Raw genomic sequence first — 22,832 nt, 5'->3', positions numbered from 1 at the left:
AACTGGTTATTATGCATCCACTTCCTGCCCTTGGATCCTCTTTGGAAGCTGAAAAATACTCCCACATGAATATGAATCTAAATTGCATCTCTGATTCACAGTGTCTCCAAGCTCAGTGAGAATAATCACTTTACATTTGCCATCACAGACCTCTTAACAGTGTATTTGAAGCCAAAGCACAGAGTTTCTTCTGGAATCTCATGTTCAGTGGAGCAAATCCCATTAAGCTGAATCTTGATAGGACATAGAACACAAAACCTACAGCTAACTGAAAGAACAAGCAGAAACCGTAGCTAACTACACAAGAAGCAAGCAAGCCAGGTACAGTAATATCAAGAGACCTCCACAGACTTCAAGCTTTAGAATGCTTATAAGCTATGTTGTACTGCTTTTAGCCTAAGTAAGGTGAAAAAGACATGTGAAGGGAAGACTTTGAGGACATGATGGTAGGCAAGAAGTACAGAACCAGTTTGCATCTGGTAGCTACAACAGACCACAGCCTACAGGTTCGGACAGGCAACCACAGAGAACAAAGTTAAGCTATAGGTTACATCTAGTCTGTCCAGAGAGAGATGAGAACTTACTACTTGCTTTCCTGATCAATATTCATGTAGTTTTACATTGGTGATTAGTTCATAAAACAAGTGTTTGAGCAGTATTACTCTAATCATGCTAAACTTTCCACCTGCCTGTAACACTGAAGCTACTGGTCCTCTGCAACTTCAAATGTGAAGCCTGAGTAAGCTTGGGCCATCATTACTTTTTCTTAAGAAGAATACAAATTTCCAGTAGATGGATTCTCCTCTTTGAATTAAGTTTTAAAAAACTAGTCTTGAAACATATTTCTTATATATAATGCATTATTATATTGTATTGTACAATATTGTATTTGCTGCAAAACATAATCTTTCCGGGAAAGTTTTTTAAAGTAGTCATTTGGTATAACTTTATTTTCCTGGGGACTTATAATTGCTCTCTACAGGATCCCAAGTCATGTCCAGGAGTCCACACCATGGTTTCTCCTGAGAAAAAAGTATTCATATAAACTTAACATCAGAATTCTATTCAAATTTCATTTAGCTAATTTTGATTGCACACCAGCACTAGAAATATTTTTGGAAAAAGCATATTTTGTTGGGTAGTTTTAGCCATAGAACCTAATGAACTGGGTTGCACGGAAGTACTTTTATCCTCCCACAGGAAGCAGAAATGCCATCAGTGTCACAAGAAAGTTTTCTGCAGACAACAGCTTTGCATATCACACATGCTTTATTGGTTTAGTGATGGACTTGGCAGTGCTGGGTTAACAGTTGTCCTCAATGATCTTAAAGGTCTTTTCCAACCTAAATGGTTCTGTGATCCCATGATTTTGCAGAGTAGCTATCCTGCGGACCAGTCTTACCATGCTGAGACAACAGCATCGCTACCATTTCTCATCTCTCATTTTTAGTCCCAAAGTTGCTATGTTCAACACATAGGCAAAAGCACCTCTTATAATTGCACTGTTAATTGGACAATTACATGAAACCAAGCTTAAAGAAAAACATAATTTTCAAGCCTGATGGGAGGGCTCATCATTACAGCATTTCAACATGGCCATTTTTTCATCTAATTTTTAATTTATATTTTCCTATCATTCAGGGCATTTCCCACCATCACTCTGAATAATGTATTCGGGGAAAATAAAACATATCTTACCACACATTTTTAGCCATAAATGGTAACGGACAGTACTACACCGAAACGTTTCTATTCTCCCATAGAAAGACTTAATTTCAGGTCTTCGCCATGCCTCCCGTAGTTGGGCTTTAGCAGAGGCCCTGCAGCCCCCGGCAGGTGCACGCACCCTCAGGCGACACTGGATTTCTGAGCACCTCACCACGGTCACCGTTCCCGCGCTGCCGAACGGGCACGGGCACTTTACTACTCCCTCGGCTCCTCTCAGCGCACATTTACTCTCCCACCAAGCCCCGAATCTTACAGGCGCAATCGCAGCCATCAGGACCGACACCCGAACGCTGCTCTCTGGGACTGGCGGTCGCCTCAGGCGAGCCCACACGCGAGGGACTGCCTCACACATACACCCCCGCCTTCTAATGGAACGTTCCACTCGCGACGAGTAGGCGGCGAGCGCCCGCAGCTAAGCCGACGGATGGGACGTTCCACCGCAGGAGAAAGGTGGGGGCGAGGAGGCCGCGCCGTTGGAAGAACCCTCCCGCCGCAACGCCCCCCTCCGCCGCGACGGGTGGCAGAGCGCGGCTTCCGGGCGCCGCGTTCGAAAGAGGCGGCAGCCGCCGCGCCATGGCCCAGTCGGTGGTGGTGCAGGGTAAGGGGCCGCGGCGCCCAGAGTCCCCCCCCCCGCCTCCCCCTCTCCGCGCCTGACCCGTGTCTCTCCCCTTTGTAGTGGGCCAGTGCGGGAACCAGGTGGGCTGCCGCTTCTGGGACCTGGCGCTGCGGGAGCACGCCGCCGTCAACAAGGTAACGGCGCCGCCCGCCCCTCACCCGGCCGGTGCGGGCCGCTGGGGGCGGCCGCGGTGGGCCTCGCAGCCTTCCAGGTTCCTTGCAGTGATTGCAAAGCGCTGCATTTATTTGATTAAACTAAATCCACTTCCTCGTGGACAAAACTATCCCCAGGTTTTTATGCTGCTTTAACTCTTCCGTCTCTGATTCACATCAGCTTTCTCTAGCCCAGGGGCCCTCAAACTACGGCCCGCGGGCCGGATACGGCCCCCAGGGTCCTCAATCCGGCCCCCGGTACTTACAGACCCCCCTGCCGGGGGTTGGGGGGACACCAAGCAGCCGCAGATGACTGCCTGCCACTGCATCCGCGCCAGCCCCCTGGTTAAAAAGCTTGGCGACCCCTGGGCTGGCCTTTCCACCTTGAAAAGCCCCGGGTGTCTCCCTATGGGCAGGTGTTACCAGGTTTAAGGCCGTTAGTGAAAAATAGAGGGTTGCTCAGGGCAGGTTCCTTGCAGCTGGTGGTAAAGCAGAAGAGCAGCCCGCTGAAGCCCACCTTTTTAGTGCATGTCCTGCAGGGACTTTCTGTCCAGTTGTGCTGACTACCCTGAACAAAAACGCACTCTTCTTGCCGTGACTGTAAAAATGCTATTTCCTAGTGAATGCTGTATGTTAACATATAATGATGAGCAGTCCTCGGCACCTTCTGTTGAAGCAGCTGTAAGAAGGCAATGGATGAAGTTCATATGTGTATGGAGAGTCTCTTGGGTTTAGTTTTGCAGAGAACAGTGACTTTCAAATTCTCTTTCATCAGGTCTTTAGGAGTATGGTAAGCAGTCTGTAAAGTAATAATGTTTAAGTATTTAAACTTGCCAGGTCTCTTTAGCTTTATGGTGGGGGAAGGGGTGTGTGTGTAAGTAATTTCCATGCCACCCCTCAGCAGGGAGTTTAGGAATCACTGATACAATGTGATGTGCTTTCCTTTCCACAGAACTTCATAGACATTGGTATCATGGGCATGGAGCCCATGATGAACTGGGTGTTGTATCAGTGATAAGCTGAGTCAGCAAAACAGCAGCTATTCAATTTAATAATTTCATTGGGATCTTCAATAAAATCCTAAATCTTTGGAAATTAAGGAAGAGTACTTGTTTAATCTTGTGCTGAAAAATTAATCTCCTAGTTACATCCTCCTATCAGTTTTTAATATTAAGCCAGTGCTTCAATGAAATGTTCTTTTTACAGCTGACTAGAGCTAGCTGGATTCAACATAGACATTCATTCTGTTTTGGGTGGGGAGGTTTGACAGGTAACCTTCAGAGGTCCCTTCCAATTTAAATTATTCTGTGAAAGAGCACTGAGAATTTCTGATGTTACACATCATCTTATGTCGTGTTGTTTCCTTTTAGAAAGGAATTTATGATGAAGCATTAAGCAGTTTTTTTAGGAACATAGATACAAGGTAAGTCTTCTTATCAAGCAGCTCATGAGTTTAATGTAGTATTAATTCTAATATCTTAACCTAAGTTACAGGGTTGTTTTTTTGGGGGTTTTTTTAGTGTTGTTGTTTCAGGTCATATTTAGTTTGTGGTAGAGAAAGATTTTGCTTTTTTGTTTTTGCAAAACACTATCTTTACCTTTCCATTTTAACTATACTTAGTTCAGTAGTTACAGGTGTTGGAAGTGTTTAGATTTGTTTTCCTTCTGTCCCAAAAATAGACAGTCAGGATCTGATAGCTTTTGCTGTTATGAACAATGACCTGACTGCAAGCCCTCTGAATACCAATTTAGCAGCATTTCTTAAAGACTTGTAAGAGGAATTGCGTATAAGGTAGTGCGGAAAGGTCATGTCAGTTTTTAAATCCCTTTTATCTGACTGGTTTGTCACACAAAGAGTGGTGGCTGTGATTTTTCTGTTTTGAAGTTAACCAATTCATACTTTTAAAAGCATTTGGTCATCTCTTATCTACCCAATTACAAAAATCCTTCCAGTTTGCGAGAATGAAACAGTTGTGCACTTGGATATTGCTGTTGCATTTTAATTAATTAAAAAAACATTTAACTGGCCTCTGTTTCCTTTCATCATATGGCAAGGCTGCAGTACAGCATGCAATTTTAAATAAAGTGACATTGAAATACTGTTTTGTCTTAAACTTTACCTCTTTGAAAGAACATGTAATGTGTGGGAGTTTATCATTGCTATTCCTCGCGGCATTTCCTAGAATATCTGTCTTTTTTTTTTTTTACCTAAGAAAATTTGGTTGTGAACAGTGTCTATGTTTCTGTATATGCCAGATGAAACCCTCAAATTTGTAATTGACAGGTTGGCTGCAATAGAAACGTCTGTTTTCTCTCTGTAAAGAGGAAGGACCTCTACAGTACCGAGTGAGATAAGTTTTGAGGAAGCTTCCCCTACCTGTGAAACAGAAGAATGATTATTCAAATCTTGTCTTTTCCAGGAGTTGTTAATTTTTCTGTTGAAACAGTTCACACTTTTAACTGTAGCCTTGAACCATAGTTTACTTAGGGATGAGTTGTTTCAAACTCTGTTACTTGGGCTGTGAGGTTTTGTCCTTTTGTTATTATTATGGGCTTTGTTTTAGTTTTATCAGAAAAAAATAGTTCACACCCCAGGTTGTTGCAAACATAAACCCCTATGTCATAAAAATAACAAACTTCAGTCTTCTATGCTATGCCGTATCACTGTTCAAACTAATTAATCCGGATGGGTTATTCTGTCAGAAATAGCTATGAACAACACCCTGGCAGAACCACACAGATTTTTCTTCTCTTATGGTAATGATTAAGCTATGTAATATTGAAAATATGCATATGTATGGTGTTATGTGCAGACATGCATGCCTTAAGCCTAGAGGATTCTAGGAAACGTGAGGATTTTTTTCAGCAATTGAGTCAAAGTGATTGGAAGTATGGGCTGGCATGAAAGACCACAAAGACAATAGTAAGAGAAAAAAGTGTTGGTTTTGGGAGTTTCTTCCTCTTTGAGTTTTTTAGACCTTGAAGAGAAATGGAACTTCTATAGCTGGATTTACTTACTGGTGCTGTAGTGGAGTCATATAGGGAGTTGTGTAGGCTAGGGGAATCGCATGATTACTGGAGATTGCTCTGAGCTGCTCAGCTAATGAGAGGTGTCTGGAGAGCTGCTTTGAGTGAGGGGGTGGAGGATCCTGGAGGAATCCAGTGCAGCCCTGTACTCGCTTCCCCTTGTGTTCCTGATGGGATTAAGCGTGATCAGAATCTTTGGTGCTGTAGTGAATTTCAGCTGATGTTTTTTGGAATACTGTTGTGGCTGAATGTAGAATAGTCTGAGATACTTTAAATTTAGGCTTGACCAGCCCCCAAATTAGGTAAACTGAGAGGAAAATTAGATCTGTTTTCCAATATCCTTGCCTTTTTCCCCATGTTGAATATAGTTTGGCCAGATCGGAGTATCTCATCCTTTGATTGCAGAAGCACCAGCATTCATTGTGGAAAAAATGTGATTGTACACAGTGCATAGTCCCCTAGCTTGATCAGTACAACCAGTTCCGGAAAAAAAAAAGAAAATTAAAGCTATTAACATAGCCCAGCTTGATTTCTGAGCTGGTAAATCTTAATAGCAAAGTAAGTCAAGCACAGTGCTATGCTAGTGCAGTTACACAGCTTTCATACCTTGAGCAGCAGCACAGTACTGTACTACCCCTGCTGGAAAGGTAGTGGTGCTACTTGGTGCGCTGTGTTCCGTTATATGATGCAGATACACATACCATGTGCTAGATAAAAAATTGTTTCAAGTTTTGGCAGTGCTTGTAGAATTACCACAGAGCAGAGGCTGTATCTGAGAGTAAACTTCCATTGCTTATCTTTTCAGCTTTTTGAAGTACCGCTTAGGTACTGATCTGCGTGATCTGTTTGAGATCGTGTCCTGTAACTGAATTACTTTTAGGGAATTACAAAGTCTTTCTTAGCAGCAGATTCACTGTGTTTCTGTTTGTTTATATTGTAACAGGCCTCTGAACACGAAGGATTAAGGAAGGAATATTATTCTAATATATATTGCCTTATTTTCAGTTATGATTCTGAGCTTGGATTATTTTTTTTTCCCCAGAAGTGGTGGTGATGGTCCTGATATTTACAAAGGAAAAATCTGCTCTTTAAAAGCACGAGTAAGGCAATCTATAAAGGTCACTCGTTTTACACTGCGTATTTATGTCCAACTGTATGGGAATTTTCATAAGGTCCTTATAATTGCATATGTTTTTAATACTACTTTGAATATTATGATTTCTAATAGTAACTTCTATGGTTCAATGGAGTAATGCAGTTTGCCAGTCTTGTTGGGTAATTCAAATTATAACTTTAATAAAATGATTGCAGATATTACCAACTAAGTTTTTGTTTATATCTTCTAAAGACTGGGTTTCATTGATTTTATATTTATTAAAATTTATAATTTAAAATTATTCTTTATCCCTAAGTATTGGGGCAAAATACTATAAAATTTTAACAAAATTGCGTTGTCTGAAATGCTGTCCTGTTGACTTCTAGCAAATCAGACAAGGTGAATCTAGTTGGTCTCCTAGTTATTTAAAACTTTTTTTTTCTCTGGACCACAGTAAAATCAACACCGCTTTTATATTGTAAATAATTTTATATTTCTTTGTGGTGATTACTTCGAAGGGTAGTTTGCTTACTGACTGAATATTTATTCTTTCCTGTCTCAAAGGCACTGTTGATTGACATGGAGGAGGGTGTGGTAAATGAAATTCTGCAGGGACCATTGAGGGATGTGTTTGATAGCAAGCAGCTTATCACAGATGTTTCTGGTTCAGGAAACAACTGGTGAGAACCTCTTCAGAAACCATTTCATAGCAACTAATTAGATGGCATTTAAAAAGGGAAATGGTAACAGTAGCTTTCTTGTTCATTCTGCACCTGGGGAGCTGCAGCATATTACCAGTAAACTTTAGAGTCACTGTTGCTTGGAGAAGGGCTTTGAAAAGCCTTTTACAGAAGGATAATTCTGCTGATGTATCATTTTGTTTGTTTTCTTCTTCCTATTATTATTTGGTGGGTTTAGTTTTGGGGTTTTTTTGTGTTCAGCTGCTTCCATTGCTCAGTTGAAGCTATAATCTAGTTTGCAACTGTACAACTAGTGTGGAGATGAGATAGATGAACAAATGCAGTTCTGATTTCTAAGCACCGCAGAGTCAGGCTTTGTGCATATAAACTACATTACCAAAAAAAGAAATTCAGAGAAAGATCGATTAACGTCACAAGTTCCAAATTTTCACTGAGACCTTAATGCGACTCTAATAATGCTCAGTGCACTACAGACTGGAAAGCAAATCATCAGCAAATGTACCAAAAGCGTGCAATGTGGGGAATAAAGTATCCTGTAACTTCACCATCAAGCAGGCATGTATGTAGAAAATGAGCTCTTCGGGGTTTGGGTTTTTTTATTACTGGTAGCAACTGACTCATGTATCCAAAGGAAGGTCAGTACATGTATTACATAGGCAGTTCGTTATTGTTAAGGAGTGTATAACTTTCATTTCATAATTACAATTTGATTATCCAATGTGGAAGTTTATTTCCTTATCAGTACAAAATAACAGTGCACATGCCAAAGCTGTGAACTTAATGTTCAGCCTCAAAATTAACATCCTCAAAATTAAAACTATGTCCTGACTCCCATGTTCACATGATGTAGTCACAGCTTAGCAACTCTCACAAATTAGGTGTTGCATGCAGCTCTGGACTCTGAGCTTTAAAATGTTAAATAGGGGGTCTAAAAAAAAATAATGAAAGATTGATTGTTGGATTTCTTTTAAAAGTACTTTTCATGTCCTCAGGGCTGTAGGTCATAAGGTATATGGCTGTCAATACCGGGATGACATTGTGGAAAAGCTAAGGAAAAACGCAGAACATTGTGACTGTCTACAGTGTTTTTTTATAATTCATTCTATGGGAGGTGGTAAGTAATTTTTTCATGGTTAGTATGATTGCAGCAGCCACATGTGGGGAAAAAAGAAAAACCAACACAACCCTGGATCTTGAAAAGATCAGTGTAATAATCTATATTATTCAGAAAAAATAATTTTACACAGTCCAATGAAGTGGACCTGTAATTACTTATTATTTTGTTAGAGCACTGAGGAGCCCTAATCATAAGTGCTACCCAGAACAAAAATGCAGCTATGCAGCTAAAATTTTAAATATGAGGCAATGGGTGGATCAAGACAGGTACCAAAGACAAGAAAACACTGAGGTATTATCAGAAGAAGGGACAGTGACCTCAGAATACTGACATTGTTGTTGTAATCAGGTTGTTTTTAACCATGGGGAAAGTTTTCTGAAAGGCTTTGAAGGAGACCTAATGTTTCTTAACTTCAGAAAAACTTTTTCTGTTTTCCTTCCACAAAATTCTCTTGAATCCAGTCTAGCTACTTTGTTAATAAGTCAGAAAGGAGAATCCCTTGCAGTGACAATTCTGTCATTTTTGTATTGCTACTAAGCCTTCCTTCCCCAGAAATGTGGGGGGAGTATGTATTATAACTGGTTGTGATGTGGAAAAAAGACACAGAAAATAGTTCTAAATATGAAGCAAGAGTTTTACCAAGGGCCTTTTTTGTGGCCATTTGCATAATTTGAGAGACCCTGCAGAACTGTTTCTGTTATTGCAGAAAATTGCTGTCTTGTTCATAGATGAAATTTGCTGCTGAGAATGTTAGGTTCCAACACGGAAAAAACACAGTTCAGCTCTCTGATTTGAGCTCAGTGCTATGTGCTTAGTGCTAATGAGGGAAAAAAGCATGTGTGCTGGAGGAAAGGGGTTGCTCTGTTTTGACTGTTGAATGAGAAAACTTCATAAAGAAACCTCAAAAGGAAAGTAAATAATTGTTAGGGGCAGTTCAGTGTTTTTAAACAAATATTTCAAAACCCATATTAAAGATTTTAAAATCAGAAATAAGAATACTAGGTCAGAAAAATGTTGGTTACATAATAGGGCTTTTTGGTTTGCTGAAATTTGAGATTTACTTCATCCTGTTTGGCATACTATGGGAAATATTTTTATCACTTAAATTATTTTCCTGTCTGGGAAAAACCTTCCTGCCTGAATTTACATCTGAGTGGCCTCCACAGTCAGCCAAATGCTTCAGAAAATATTTATTAATATGCGTAATTGAAAAATTGTATGTTTCCAACATATGAGGCTTAAGGCTCAAGATAACATGAGGGACCTTTTATCTTCTCATTCTGTCTTCATTCATAATTAGGGACAGGATCTGGCCTTGGAACTTTTGTACTAAATTTGCTTGAGGATGAATTCCCAGAAGTATATAGATTTGTTACTTCAGTTTATCCCTCTGGCGAAGATGATGTTATTACTTCTCCATATAACAGTGTTCTGGCTATGAAGGAGCTTAATGAACATGCAGACTGTGTGCTACCAATAGAGAATGAAGTAAGAAATAATACTCTATTTCTGTCAACTTCTTTTTTATCAGATTGCACATAGGAAATGTTTTTTCTTTCTGTGTATTGATTTGAGTGCCAAGTCTTTAAAAGCATAATTTCAGTTCTTAAAGTAGTAATTGAACTCCTAAGTCACTTGAAGACTGTTGAAATTAATATAGGTATCGCTAAAAAGGTGTTCTGCACCTTCAAAGTAGTCTGGAGTGATTTATTTTTTTTCATGTGCATTTCAAGGTAAACAGTTTAAAGTTCCTGTTTACTGAGGCTGTGTGTCTTACACTCTCAGCAATCAATTTGTGCATAGTATGAGTACAGTCCTGCAAGGGAAATGACTAACTACGCTAAATTCCAGCAGACTTGACTTCACCAATTAGCGATATGAGCATCGTAGGCGTACCTGACCATGCAGACTACTAGATTCATTTGAATCTAACTTTGATGGCTCTCTTGCTGTTTACATATGGAAAAAGCAAGAGGAAGCGAAATATATTTGGAGAACGTTTTTGTTTCACAGGGATCATGAAAATTTAAAATTAATTTTAGAAAATGAGCATTTTTAAAAGTTGAATAAAAATTAAAACAACTAAGTCGAGCTGTGTACATGTTTGTGATGCAAGGAACAGACTTTTAGAAACACTTAAGTCAGTCCGAACTGGTCAAATGTTGGACTTACATGTATATCAAAGGTATAATCTTTGAACTGGTAGTGCCATGTCTTGGCCTTTTCTTTAAGATCAATCGAAATAAAAAATTGAGGTACTGAATTCGAAAGCTCTGTGTTCAAGACTTTTATGCTTTTTTTTTTCCTCCTTTCATAGTCTCTGTTTGATATAGTTAATAAAATTCATCAGATGATCAATTCTGGGAAGCTAGGGTCAACTGTGAAGCAGAACAGCTTGGTAACATCAAGTGCAGGCAGTGCAAAATCTGTACAAGAGAAGCCATTTGATGCAATGAATAATATCATAGCCAACTTGCTGCTGAACCTGACAAGGTAAAGTTAACAGTTTATTCCTCTGTAGAAGTAGTATTGCTGGAGGCAATATGTTCTGCAAATATGCAGGCCTGCATCAATTCAAAGAATATGAATTGTTTACCATTTGATACAAGTCTCCTTGTTTTAAGAATTAGTTACTAAATGTTAAAGTATTTGGAAGCATTCAGATTGCATTGGTGTTGCTCTAGCCATGAAATAGTCTTGGACATGAAGTAAGAAAGGGTTATAGGCAGGAGGATATTGTCTTCCGTTAATGATTAGTGGAGCCTGGGGAGAATTGTCTTTCTAGGCCAGCTGTATTATTTTATAAGTATTGTCAGATCATTATTGCTCCTAAGCTGTCTATTACTGCAAGAAATTCCTGGTGAAATACACTTCTGGAGTATTGGCCTGCTTTTCTTTTAAGCAGCTTGTCAGGTATGCCAAGGCACATGTGTTCTATTATAGCCTATTTATTAAAACTGGTATTCAGCAGCTATGCCCACATACTGAAAAACAGTGCGAAAGACAGCAATTGGGAAACAAGGTCTTGTTCTTGGTGATTTATTGTTCTATAATGAGAAGTATAAGTAAATAAGATATATAGCACAGTTGGTGCCAAATATGGAAGTTTAGTAATTATACATGAACAGTTTTTGAACACTGTGGTGGTTTACTGCTTTATTGTACAGAACCATTGAAAAATAGTTTTAATGAATGTTTACATTATAGAAGTAATTTTATAAGTTTATAACAGTTCGTAACAGTTTGTTAATTTTTCAGCTCTGCTAGGTTTGAAGGTTCCCTTAACATGGATCTTAATGAAATCAGCATGAATTTAGTTCCATTTCCTCGACTTCATTACTTGGTTTCGAGCTTGACTCCTCTGTATACATTGGCAGATGTTAATGTACCTTCTAGAAGGTAAGAGAAAAAAAAAACATTGTGGAAGCTTTAAATTTGAACTTAATTTCTGATTCTTCATAGCTTTCACTACAAAAAAATATCCATTCTCTAGCAAACCTAAGGGTAGAAGTTCTAAAAGTCTTAAGTCTGCCACGTTTTTCTGCCACATCATCCTGCTAATTTCAGGAACATCCTTTATCCTTTTTCTCTGTAATAGCTGAGCTAGTAAACTTGAAATCTATTTTTGTTATCTCTGCTGGGAAATGTTTCTGTTGGAAAAATGTGTTATGTAGATATAACCCGCACCACAAGTTTTTGAGTAACAGTTTGCACCTGACTCATAAAAAACTCTAAAGACAAACTAGGAATTAAACCAACCTCCTTGTTAGTTTAATTAGTACTCCTTGGGAAGTAACGGCATCTTCAGTCTGGAGATGCAGTGTGCCTATTCAACAGCTTATTGTAACAATAAGCTGATACTTGTCAAATTTTGTGAGATTATTATTTATCTCACTGATGTGGCAGAAAAATAACCAGTTAAAATAAATTTTACTGGGTTTAGTAAATTAAGTTCCATCAGCAAAAGGTCCAGATAGTGATAGAGGCAGCTATGGGTAAGTGATAGATGTATGAAAAGTGGCAAAGAACCACTGCTTTTCTGTGATAGCAAGTTGTGACAGTCAGTTGGATCTCTTGAAACCATACCCTGAGGAGACAATACAGTGCTGGAGGGCAGGTAGCAGACTATGGGGAGAGTCAATCATGTTTCAGAATGAAGTGGAACCAACAATATTTTTTGTCTCCTTTGGTTTTTTAATAGGCAGATTGTGGTAAGGGTGATTTTTTTTCTAAAAAAAAATAATAGAGTTGATAGATGCAGAGAGTTTGAAACACGTGGAAAGAATAGCTTGGATGTTATGGGTCCATAGAAACCTCCTCAAGACGCTATCTTTGATATCCCACGGGACAGTGGAACTTGCTTAAGGAGGTGAAGAAAGAAAGAACATGATCTGCAGTGTCATCTTTTAAAGCAGTCGTACTTGATAAAATTAGAATAAGTAGACAAATATGTATAGTCTGTCTTTTCCTAAATCATTTATCAAAACTAATAAAGTTCCATGATACATTGATCCTTTTAAATAATGAAGCATAACAGGCAGATAATCAGTTCTGTAAGGGTCAGCCGCACTTAAATATTCCTTATCAAGTCCTTCATAAGCAGTGAGATTGTCCACTCAAAAATTGTCATATAACCAGAATCTAAAGTAGTTAAAACCTTTTACGTAAGTTTACTAGTTTTTAACCGTTGACCTAAAATGGCCATTACGAAGGTCTCTTAGCCTGTCCACTTCTCTGACTCTAGACTCAACAATGGCTTGTAACAGGAGGGAGAAGAGAGGGGGAAAAATGGATCAGGTGTGTTTTTTAAAAACTTCTAATGCCAAGATATGTACATGTAAAGGTTTTAATCTTTTTCGTGTCATTCATGGTCCCAGGTAAAATGTACCTTTACCTCCAGAATTTTATTAACTTTTAAACAGTAAAGATGAGCAGTCTGAAGAACTTTTGTTAGCTTGCTTTAGTAAGAGTAGATCACTCTTTCCTTTTCACCTAGGTTGGATCAGATGTTTTCAGATGCTTTTAGCAGAGATCATCAGCTAATTCAAGCAGATCCAAAGCATAGCCTCTACCTTGCCTGTGCACTTCTTGTTCGAGGAAATGTGCAGGTTTCAGACCTTCGCAGAAATATTGAAAGGTTTGTAAACCACACAAAGTAGTCATGTGATTTGTTATTGAAACTGTTGTCAGTTGTCCAGGGCACTCTCACTTTTAGTTTCAAGAATTTCAATACCAAATCAGTTTACTCAGAAATACTTTTCTTAATTTCAGAGAAGAAAATGTAATTAATTTACATAATGAGTTAGTCACAGCATTCTTGGATTTCCAAATAAAGAGAGTTGGCTATATGTCTCTGTGCTGCTCCTGTCATTCTCAAAAATGCAAAAGAAAGTAAAGCCTGATCTTCCAGAGGTCTCCTGCCAGTAAAGGATGTTGGACAAATAAGTTCTGTAGTAGAAGTTTGGTTTTACTGAACAGAAGGCCCCTCACTTCCATGGTTACTTTCATGTAGATAGGGAATCATTCCTATTTTAACAACTCTGTATTGTTAGCGCCCTGTTTCTACCTTGTACACTGTTGACCTACATAGTTATAACAGGAAAGGCAGGCAAGCTTTGCATACAGAATGCAGTTTACAGCTAGACAGGGATGTGTAGGGAAAATCTGAGTCTGTAAAGCATTTTACTTATTTCTAAACTACAGGTAGATTGATTGTCCCACACACAGCATTAATCTGCCCCTCTCTTAAACCTCAGAGCGCTCGCATCCCCTTTATAGAAATAGATGCTTGTAACTTGACTTTTCAAACACTGATTCCGATTCATTAACTGAACAAAATTGGTGTTTGCAATTCAAATTTAAAATAGTGATTTAGTCTGAAGTCTAAAATGGCTTGGTTCTGAAAGCCTAAATGTTAACCTTCTCAGACTGTTAGCAAAGAAAACTTAAGCTTTGTGTTCTTTACATTCCTTAGGTAAGCAAATATTTGTATCACAGGTTGAAGCCTTCCCTGCATTTTGTGTCCTGGAATCAAGAGGGCTGGAAAACCGGTTTGTGTTCAGTACCTCCTGTGGGCCATTCCCATTCCCTCCTGGCTTTAGCAAACAATACTTGTGTAAAACCAACTTTCATTGAACTCAAAGACAGATTTATGAAGCTCTACAAGAAAAAGGTACAACTCTGATCATTGTAACATCTGTAGCCACTTATCATTAGCATCTTGCATTATAGGGAAGCAAATCTTGGTATAACGAACAGACTGTTTAAAATCAACATCCCAAGATTATTTGTGTTACCAATCAAGGAATCATTCCAACAGCCACCACTTTAAAAGCATAAACCCCTTTACGTACCTACCAAGTACATAAACCCGTCTGTACCTACTAAGCAATATACTACTTTATTCAGCAATGAGGCAGTATCTAACAGATACTGGTTTGTGGTGGGTTGACTTTGGCTGGCTGCCTGGTGCCCACCAATCTGTTCTCTCACTTCCCTTTCTCAGCAGGACAGGGGGAGAAAGTATGATGAAAAGCTCATGGGTCAAGATAAGAACAGGAAGATCACTCACCACTTACTGTCATGGGCAAAACAGACCTGGGGAGTATTAACTTACTTTATTGCCAATTAATAGCAGAGTAGGATAGCAAGAAATAAAACCAAAACTGACAATACCTTCACCCCACCTCACACCCTGCCTCCCAGGCTTGATTTTGCTCCTGCTCCTTCTTCGCTGATCTTGGTGTCTGCAGAGCTGTTTCTCTCAACTGTTGTGCAGCATTTCTTACAACTCCTTAAATATGTTGTCACAGATGCACTACCTGCATCTTTGGCCAACAGCAGGTCCATATTGGAGCCAGCTCAAACTGGCTCTGTCTGATACGGGGGTAGCTCTTGGTATCTTCTCATAAAAACCACCCCTGCAGCCCTCTGCTCCCCCCTGCTACTAAAACCTTGCCACATAGACCCAGTACACAGTTTGGTCCGGTGTACCCCAGAAGACAGAATATGAAAAGATGCATGTGTAAGAAATCGGTAATATTGACTGTGATTCAACAGGGATTTGTCATAAAGTTACCAAGTATTTAAACAAGGGATGTCATGATATAAGTCTTTAAATCTACTTTCTAAGGTGCTTGCACTCCCCTTTTCAGTGCAGACTAAATGTACTTACTGAGCCAAAGGAATTAGGTGCCAAGAAAAAGGATAACACTGAAATTTTTTTATTGCCATAGGCTCACCTTCATCATTACCTGCATGTAGATGGGATGGAGCAAAGCTGTTTTTCTGAAGCCATGTCGTCTTTGTCTGACCTAATAGAAGAATACAATGAACTGGATGCCACAAAAGGTGGGCCTAGAACAGATCCATCAAGACTGAAGATAGCTGTTTGAAGAAGGAAGAACTATTTTTTTTATTTTTTATTTCCCCCAAGCATCCAATGACTTTAGCTAACCAGAATGAATTGCAGCTATTGTAATTCCAAAGTGAGACTGGGACAACATCTCTGGGAGGTGTCATGTTAAATGACAGGCCCAGCCTGTAAGAAAGATTTGAAGACACCTAATTATGGTGGGTATCAGTAAGAGCAATCTTCCTAACTGTAGAATACATTGACATACCATATGCTGTAAACAGAAGAAAAAGAGGTTGTAGCAGCCAAAAATGTAGCTCTTCTCTCAGACTTCCAGCTTACAGTAAAGGCAGACTTTTCTTCCAAGAAGGATCATCATTGCTAGATTTGTTTTTAACAAGCAGTTATGAAAAGAAAAGCCTACATAGTCTTTTTCAAAGATGAAAGCAAGTCTAATGAAACTAATTTCTTAAACTTTGCAGGTTAGTAGTAATTTCAAAATGCTTTAAGCAATGTTCATAGTTTTAATATTTTTGCTTCCATGTTGTACTTAGCTATATTAGAGTTTTCTGAGCTGGTATGAAAATAGGCAGTATCAGAAAATTCAGCAAAATAAATTGTTTCAAGTATTAGAGTATTAACTAACATATTAATGATTCATATTTATGAATGCTGACTTGCACAAGATAATAAGATAACACAATATACCTCTGAGCCAAACACACACTTATAATGAAGTTATAATGACTGTTCAGAGAAAAAAAGTTTACATGCTTACAAGAATGCAAGTTAAATAAATGTTTTAATATTATAATTACCAGGGTAAGTATATTTTTATATTACAGTAAGAACTTTTACAAAATAGAATACAGCTGTTTCCAGTATCTTGCCAGCCCTGGCTGTCTTCAAACTGCAAGACTATTGAACTGTTAAAATCAGAATGAATCAATACAATGATTTCTTAAAGCTTGAAGTCCTTCTAGCAGGGTTGGGGTGGGTATATAAGTAAGCACAGTTTTCAATGTTGAAGTCCAGAAGTATTCAATAAAACATTGTGATAACATTTGTTGAGAGCAGGTGGTTTTTTGGTGGTTGGTTGTTGGGGGTTTTTTTAAGAAAACATTCTAAAAATACTAATTTCCTTGAAATTTTGCATCTGTTATCTGCAGGTGCCCACTCATTTATACCTTAGCAAGTGTGGTGTTTATATTCACAACTCTGGAGAAAGATTGCTGCAAAAAGCAATCTGGGCTTAAAACTGACTTCTCTTGGAAACAGCATTGATGTGCTCTGCTATTGCAGATGCATAGTAGAAAATGTTAATTTGAGAATCAAGAACGATAAAGTATTACGGGGTAATTTTGTTTTTTTCTAATAGGTAGAGCATCTATGAATTTACATTGTCTTTGTGGGCAACATCTTGTTACAGTGGGGCTCGAAGCTATATTACTGCACCTTTTTAATTACAAAAAGTTCTTGTTTTGACATACTAGTGTTATATACATCCTTCTCAAGAATGTATTTCCACATATAAAACCAATTATGTTTAAAAAGATGTGCTCTTACTTGCATTTTCCAGGTGCTATTTTAAAAAATACTATTCGCATATGCAGTTTCACTATAAACATTGCTGTGGCAGGGGGTTACACTAACTCTTGAGTGTGTGAACTTGCTGTTGCACTCTTAGTGTGTTACAGTCAATGGTGTCAAACTTGTCATAAAACTTTGAGTTCAGAAAATATGTCTCCTGGAGCACTGCAAATCTTCTGACATACGCATGATGTTATCCACATCATCTTCCACTTAAAGAAGCCTTCATTGGGACACTCAAACTGTACAGTGATCATTCTGGACTTATTAGGTATGCAGCACCTCTTGTCCAAGCACATCCCACAGAAGGTTAGTTTATAGCTTTCAGTAGTTGAGCATCCAGAAAAAACTAGTTTCTCTGCTGTAGGAAGCTGGAATGTTGGTTGACAAGTTTTTCCTTTTGGAATCTTGAATATAAAAACAAAGAAAACCCTGAGTTTTTACACATTAAAAACATAACACATAAGAAAAACTGCAACATGGAAATGTCTTGCAAATTACTCCTTCTGAAAGCTGTCTTGTTTTTCTTTAGTAGTCAACAAATAGAAAATACTTTTCTGAGTAGCTGAGCACCGGGACAGCACTAGCAGCACTTATATTTCAGGACATTATATTGTTTTGTTTGAAATTACACACCAGTCATTAACTATAGAAACCTGAAGACTGAAGGTAGAAAACAGAGAAGAGTTATTTTAAAACCCTTTTAAAAAGCAAGAAGTAATTTTAAATGAGTAGTTGCTAACACACCATTTTTCCATTACTTCCAATATTTTGATTTTCTTTTAGGAAGTCATTTTACATTAGACAATACCTTTATTTTCTTCAGTATATTGGTCAGACAAGGCTGGATGAAGCATAACCTCTTTTCTTTTTTCATTTCACATTTTCTGTTTTCATTGGTCACTCTGCTGGATATGCCTATGCCACATGTCCTGGAACAGGGTGTCCAGGGAGTTGCCTGTACTAGGCACTTTTTCTTCAAAACTAGTGGTAAGCTTCTGTAAGCTGAGAGAACAATATATGATTGATGCAGTGGAACAGCCCCAAAAGGATTAATTGAAAATAAAAGGATAAGCATTTGATTTCTATTCATGAAGGTGCTTTTCTAGGTAAATCTAAAAACGAGGCATAAATGAAGTCACACAAAAGCTGGCTGGGCTGCCGTTAAATTTTACTGACACTGGGTACTCAGGTCATAGCAAGGACTATGAAATTGCATGTGTTGTATGAACCTCCAGTTTAATGTGATGGAAATGTTACATGGAGAGAGTTATTTGTGGAATTTTTATGAAATCTTCAGAATGGAAGAAAATTATTGAAGGCCAAGCGTAGCTTGAAAAGGGGTTCTGAAAACACTAATGTTGCTTTCTTTGTAGATACTGTGAAGTCTTCAGGTTTTGTACAGAGGCATAGAATTCTCCAGTCGCTTTTAGATACCACTGAAAAGCCTTCGCTCATGGGTTAAGCTGGATTAGGTGGAGTACACTTAAAGAAAGAAACAAAATTGCAGTGGAAAAGTTCATGGTGAAACTCTGCAAGAAAAACTGACTATATAGAATCTGTGCATTTAGGTAAGAGCATGGGCAGAATTGCAAGGATACCTGGAAAGTAGACAGCAATTTAAAGACCTCATTGCAGCAAGCAGATTAAAAGCTTGTCACAGATCTGCAACAAATAAAGGGAAGTTAAATGGTTGTTGATACTTGGTACATTTTTTTTTTTAAAGTATGACCTAGGTGCATACATCCCTATGTATCTGAATTGGGTAAATCAAATTGACAAGGAAAGCCAGAAAACAAAGCAATAGCAGTAAAATGAAACTTAGCACTTCTTATCCACACTAACAGAAAAAACTTTTCAAAATAGATGTTGGCCCATTGAGCCATTCATGGAATTCATGCACATGTTGACGTGATATTCCTGCTACACTGGTAAAGGGAAGGGGGAAGACTTCACTTCAAAACAAAAATTTTAAGGTGCTTGAGAGGGTTTGTGTCACCTGAAGAATAGCATCCTTCAGCATACACAGCCACCACAGGGACAGGCTGTTGGATCCCTGAACCAAGTCAAATAGTCAAGTGTGCAGCTTTTCTCAAGGTTATGCTGTGCAATTGATTTAAATTTCTGAGTAAACTCTGTGAAGTGCTGCAGTCAGAAAAGGAGTTACAGAAGGCTGGGTTTCAGTTTTTGGACCTGCTGAAGTGCTACAAAGTAAGTGGCTTAATGCCATTCTCCAGATAGCTGAAATACAGCTCCCCACCAGCTCAATTCATGTGTGTAATGGGGTCTAATGGCTTGTTTGCCATTGTTTTCAATGCATTATGTTCTCTCTTTGATCAGATTAGCAATGCTTTCTAGAAATGAAGTCTTTCTTCATTTGAAGTCTTGCCTTACCGAGTGTATGTTTATACACAGTATTAAGCATATTTCTGTAAAACGGCTTTGATACTAGTTATAGGTATTGTATCATAATTTTGAAGTAAAGACAAGCTGCTTTTCTTGGTTTTGCTAACTTGCATGACTACTGCCAATGTCTTAGAAGCTGTCTGAAATGAACTTCAGATTTTGTAAGCGGGTCTGTCTGCAGATTGACTTATGTGGGTCTATCTGCAGATTGATTTAAGTGCATCTACCTATTTACCCAGCAGCCTTTTATAAAGATTTTCTGATAAGCTTTTTGATCTTTTTAGGGTTTTTTTATTGATCCATTATGATGATTAAGGCCATAATTTTCCCTACAGTTCAATCTGCCACTAAATAAATGGCTTAGCTTTCTGGTACCCACATGAATTGTAAGGAAGATGAGTTTCATCATGGAAACTTGTGCACACACACAGGGAAGGAGACAGCACAAGTGCAGGCAGCTCTGGCCAGGGAAGGGCCAGGATAGCTGCTTCTGCCAGTGGTGCTTCCTTAAAGTCAAAAAGAGAATTGCAGTGTTAGCAGCACACAGCAAGAGTGAGGTTAAAGGGAATCTCAACTGACCCTGGTAGAACTGCATGGATAAGCTCGCATATGCTTTTGATCAGACTGAATAGAGGAGGAATTGGGGGAAATGTTGTAATAAGAAAAGCCACTAAGGCAATTTTTATCATTTTCTTCTTTCTATTGAAAGAAGAGGCCTGCAACATGTTAATATATGTATGTGAAAACCAAGACTCCCCACCACCACAAAGCAGGAGAAAGTGAGACAGCTCCCGGGCTGTGAAATGGCTGTCCATGAACAGGCCTAATAGGTCTGATCTGATGAGCAGTAAACTCTTCCAAAAGACGGGCTGAAGGTAGCTTTGGCCAATTCCCTGGTCACAGGAGCCAAAAAGCTTTTGGCTTTTCATACTCATTAGGTTTAGAGAAAAGAGTCTGTGACCTACGAGTAAGAGGAGTAATTGGGACAGACCAGTCACCCTGGCAATGGCCTTCAGGAAGAACTGAGAAATTGCCAGTGTGGTGCCTGCCTGGCTGCCGGAGCCAGGGACACTAAATGCAGCAAGGCTCATGTACAGAAAAGTTTACCAGTGTAGCCAGGCACACCTGACATCAGTCTGTAGTTTGTTGATTGAAGCTGCTTGTGCTGTCCTGAGCCACAGATGGATTGTCCGGGCTTCTTTCTGCCTGTGGCCCTGGTGCAGGGACTTGCTGCTAATCTTGGTGTGAATACAGGTGTACATCCAATTGCACCACTGATACACAGGCACTTATAAAGCGGGTTAGGTTGGAAGGTCTGCCCATTAAGATAATAAACTCCATTGAGCTCACATCCTACAGCTACCAGATCTGCAAATGGTAAACAACAGTTACTAACACAGGAGGAGCACGTGGTTCCTGCTTACAGAGTGCTAAAATGTGACCAGCCTTTACTGCACCCACAGCTTCAAGTTCTTCCCAAGCACAGTTTGGTTTTTGTTTTTTATTTATGCCCAGTGATAACTACAGCTGCCTAACTTTAAATCAGTCATCAACACACCTGCAAATAACAGGCTTGTGCACAATGAACTGGTTTCACTAATGCATACACAGGTAAGTTTAAAAGACAGTCCCGGCCCTACTCGGGTTCTGTAACTGATCAGTCAGAGGACTGGGTTAGGGTACGTTGCCTAGCACAGAGCTGTGCAGCACCAGCAAACAGTTTGCCTCTGAAACCCTTCACCTCTGTGCTCCCACCCTCCTGGATTTCAAGAAAAGAACATGAAAGACCAACTTACATGCACACACGCCTGTTTCGTACCTAGGCTCATCTTCTGAGTAGTCACAGTAGAGGCCTTTGTGGGGATCACAGATGTCTGCTTCATTGCAGGTCTCTCCTGACTGCCTGGCACAGACCTTACAGCAGCCACAACCATCCTTCACCAAGCTTATCCCGGGGCTGCAGGTTGGCACAGGTGGGCATCTGCATGGCCAGTGACAAACCTCCTTGCGCTGGTGGACTTCACTGGTTTCTGAAGGTTTTTCTCCAGGCTTGACTGATGGGCTGTGGAAAAACTTACACACAGTGGGATATTTTGAGAACTGAATGCATTATGCATAGGTGGGACAGCACAAAATTAAGTTGGGATGGAAAAAACTGTGAAATTCCATGAAGACACTTAACATTTCTCATCTCACAGGATCCAAAAGCGAGAGGCTGTGAGGTTTAGGTAGGAGACAGTGGACCAATTTCATCAGTCACTGTCATGCACTGAAATGTTCCACCAGCGAGCCTGGCCTCCTGCTTTTGTGAAACAGAATTCATTGGTCTTTCCTTTGCCTTCAATAGAGCAAAACCTGTAGTAGAGCTGAAGTAGGGAAAAAGTGTTTTGAAGTAGATGGTGGATTTGGTTTAAATATTCCTTCCCACAAACCTCCTATCAAGTTAATTAACTTTTGATTCCTCCCACTGATAGCCAACCATTTCCATGTGTGCTACTTCTGATGGCAAAAGCCTTTTAAAATAGTAAACCTCTGAGTGTTATTTTTACTCCAAAATTTGAGTAGCTGTTTGGGAAAGAGCATTATAGTATTTACAAATTCTCTTGTGCTAGATGCAAAAATTGCATCCTAATAAGGGAGGCTAGTAGTTGCACCAAGTTTAATAGGTCATTTTCTAAGAGTGTATCTATTTGTATGAGTTCATTGAATCCAGGGCTTACAGGGCATATAAAAGAGATTTGTATCAGCAGTAGGAAGTCAAGACCTAGCCAGTGTTTACCATTTTCCACGTTCTGTGTCAGAATTCATGTCTTTTTTTTTTTCCCCTCTCTTCCATTCCCCGCCCCCCCCCCCTTTTTTTTTTTAGTTTGTTTTTTTCTTAAGACAAGGAAGTCCTAAGTAATGCTTGATGGATTTATTTTTTGGAGGCATGGGGGAAGATTAAGTCAGCAGAGTATGAAAGGATCTATTTGAGATAGCTATATTCTATCTGCTTTTTTGAAGAATTACATCTAAAACATAGCAGTTTAGATCTTAGCATTAAAT

The 22,832-nt window shown here is 39.1% G+C and overlaps 2 protein-coding genes across 6 annotated transcripts; one reads left to right on the top strand and one right to left on the bottom strand.

Moving 5' to 3' along the window:
- The first annotated feature begins 2,137 nt into the window (after positions 1-2,137).
- On the top strand, positions 2,138-16,854 carry TUBE1 (tubulin epsilon 1). 5 transcript variants are annotated; one of them, XM_055810114.1, is made up of 12 exons: positions 2,190-2,326; positions 2,405-2,478; positions 3,867-3,919; positions 6,566-6,623; positions 7,184-7,299; positions 8,313-8,434; positions 9,738-9,925; positions 10,755-10,930; positions 11,696-11,836; positions 13,434-13,574; positions 14,435-14,609; positions 15,673-16,854. In XM_055810114.1, the coding sequence occupies exons 1-12, from the start codon at positions 2,302-2,304 to the stop codon at positions 15,829-15,831; spliced, it is 1,428 nt and encodes a 475-aa protein (XP_055666089.1). In that variant the 5' UTR covers positions 2,190-2,301; the 3' UTR covers positions 15,832-16,854. The 5 variants fall into 5 exon arrangements, with proteins under 5 accessions (XP_055666088.1, XP_055666089.1, XP_055666092.1 ...); XM_055810117.1 differs by lacking the exon at positions 2,190-2,326 and adding an exon at positions 5,310-5,419 and having other exon boundaries at positions 2,404-2,478; XM_055810115.1 differs by lacking the exon at positions 2,190-2,326 and adding an exon at positions 3,117-3,286 and having other exon boundaries at positions 2,409-2,478.
- A 133-nt stretch (positions 16,855-16,987) lies between these two features.
- CCN6 (cellular communication network factor 6) lies at positions 16,988-21,893 on the bottom strand (the record flags this gene model as incomplete). The annotated part of the gene is made up of 4 exons (XM_027796133.2): positions 16,988-17,788; positions 18,193-18,386; positions 20,913-21,155; positions 21,584-21,893. Coding segments are annotated over 4 exons (1,029 nt in total), but the record flags the coding sequence as incomplete, so codon positions are not given.
- Positions 21,894-22,832: the final 939 nt, after the last annotated feature.

Source organism: Falco peregrinus, chromosome 7, assembly GCF_023634155.1.
Source record: "Falco peregrinus isolate bFalPer1 chromosome 7, bFalPer1.pri, whole genome shotgun sequence".
Taxonomy (NCBI): domain Eukaryota; kingdom Metazoa; phylum Chordata; class Aves; order Falconiformes; family Falconidae; genus Falco; species Falco peregrinus.
The sequence above is the reverse complement of the archived record's forward strand: the minus strand, read 5'-3'. Positions and strand labels throughout refer to the sequence as shown.

Bases quoted from the DNA above. Each gene is read 5' to 3' on its own strand.
- TUBE1 (XM_055810113.1), top strand. From the start codon at position 2,153: ATGGGACGTTCCACCGCAGGAGAAAGGTGGGGGCGAGGAGGCCGCGCC. The intron at 8,435-9,737 runs GTAAGTAATTTT...ATTCATAATTAG, and splicing joins AATTCATTCTATGGGAGGTG to GGACAGGATCTGGCCTTGGA. The intron at 13,575-14,434 runs GTTTGTAAACCA...TTTGTATCACAG, and splicing joins CTTCGCAGAAATATTGAAAG to GTTGAAGCCTTCCCTGCATT.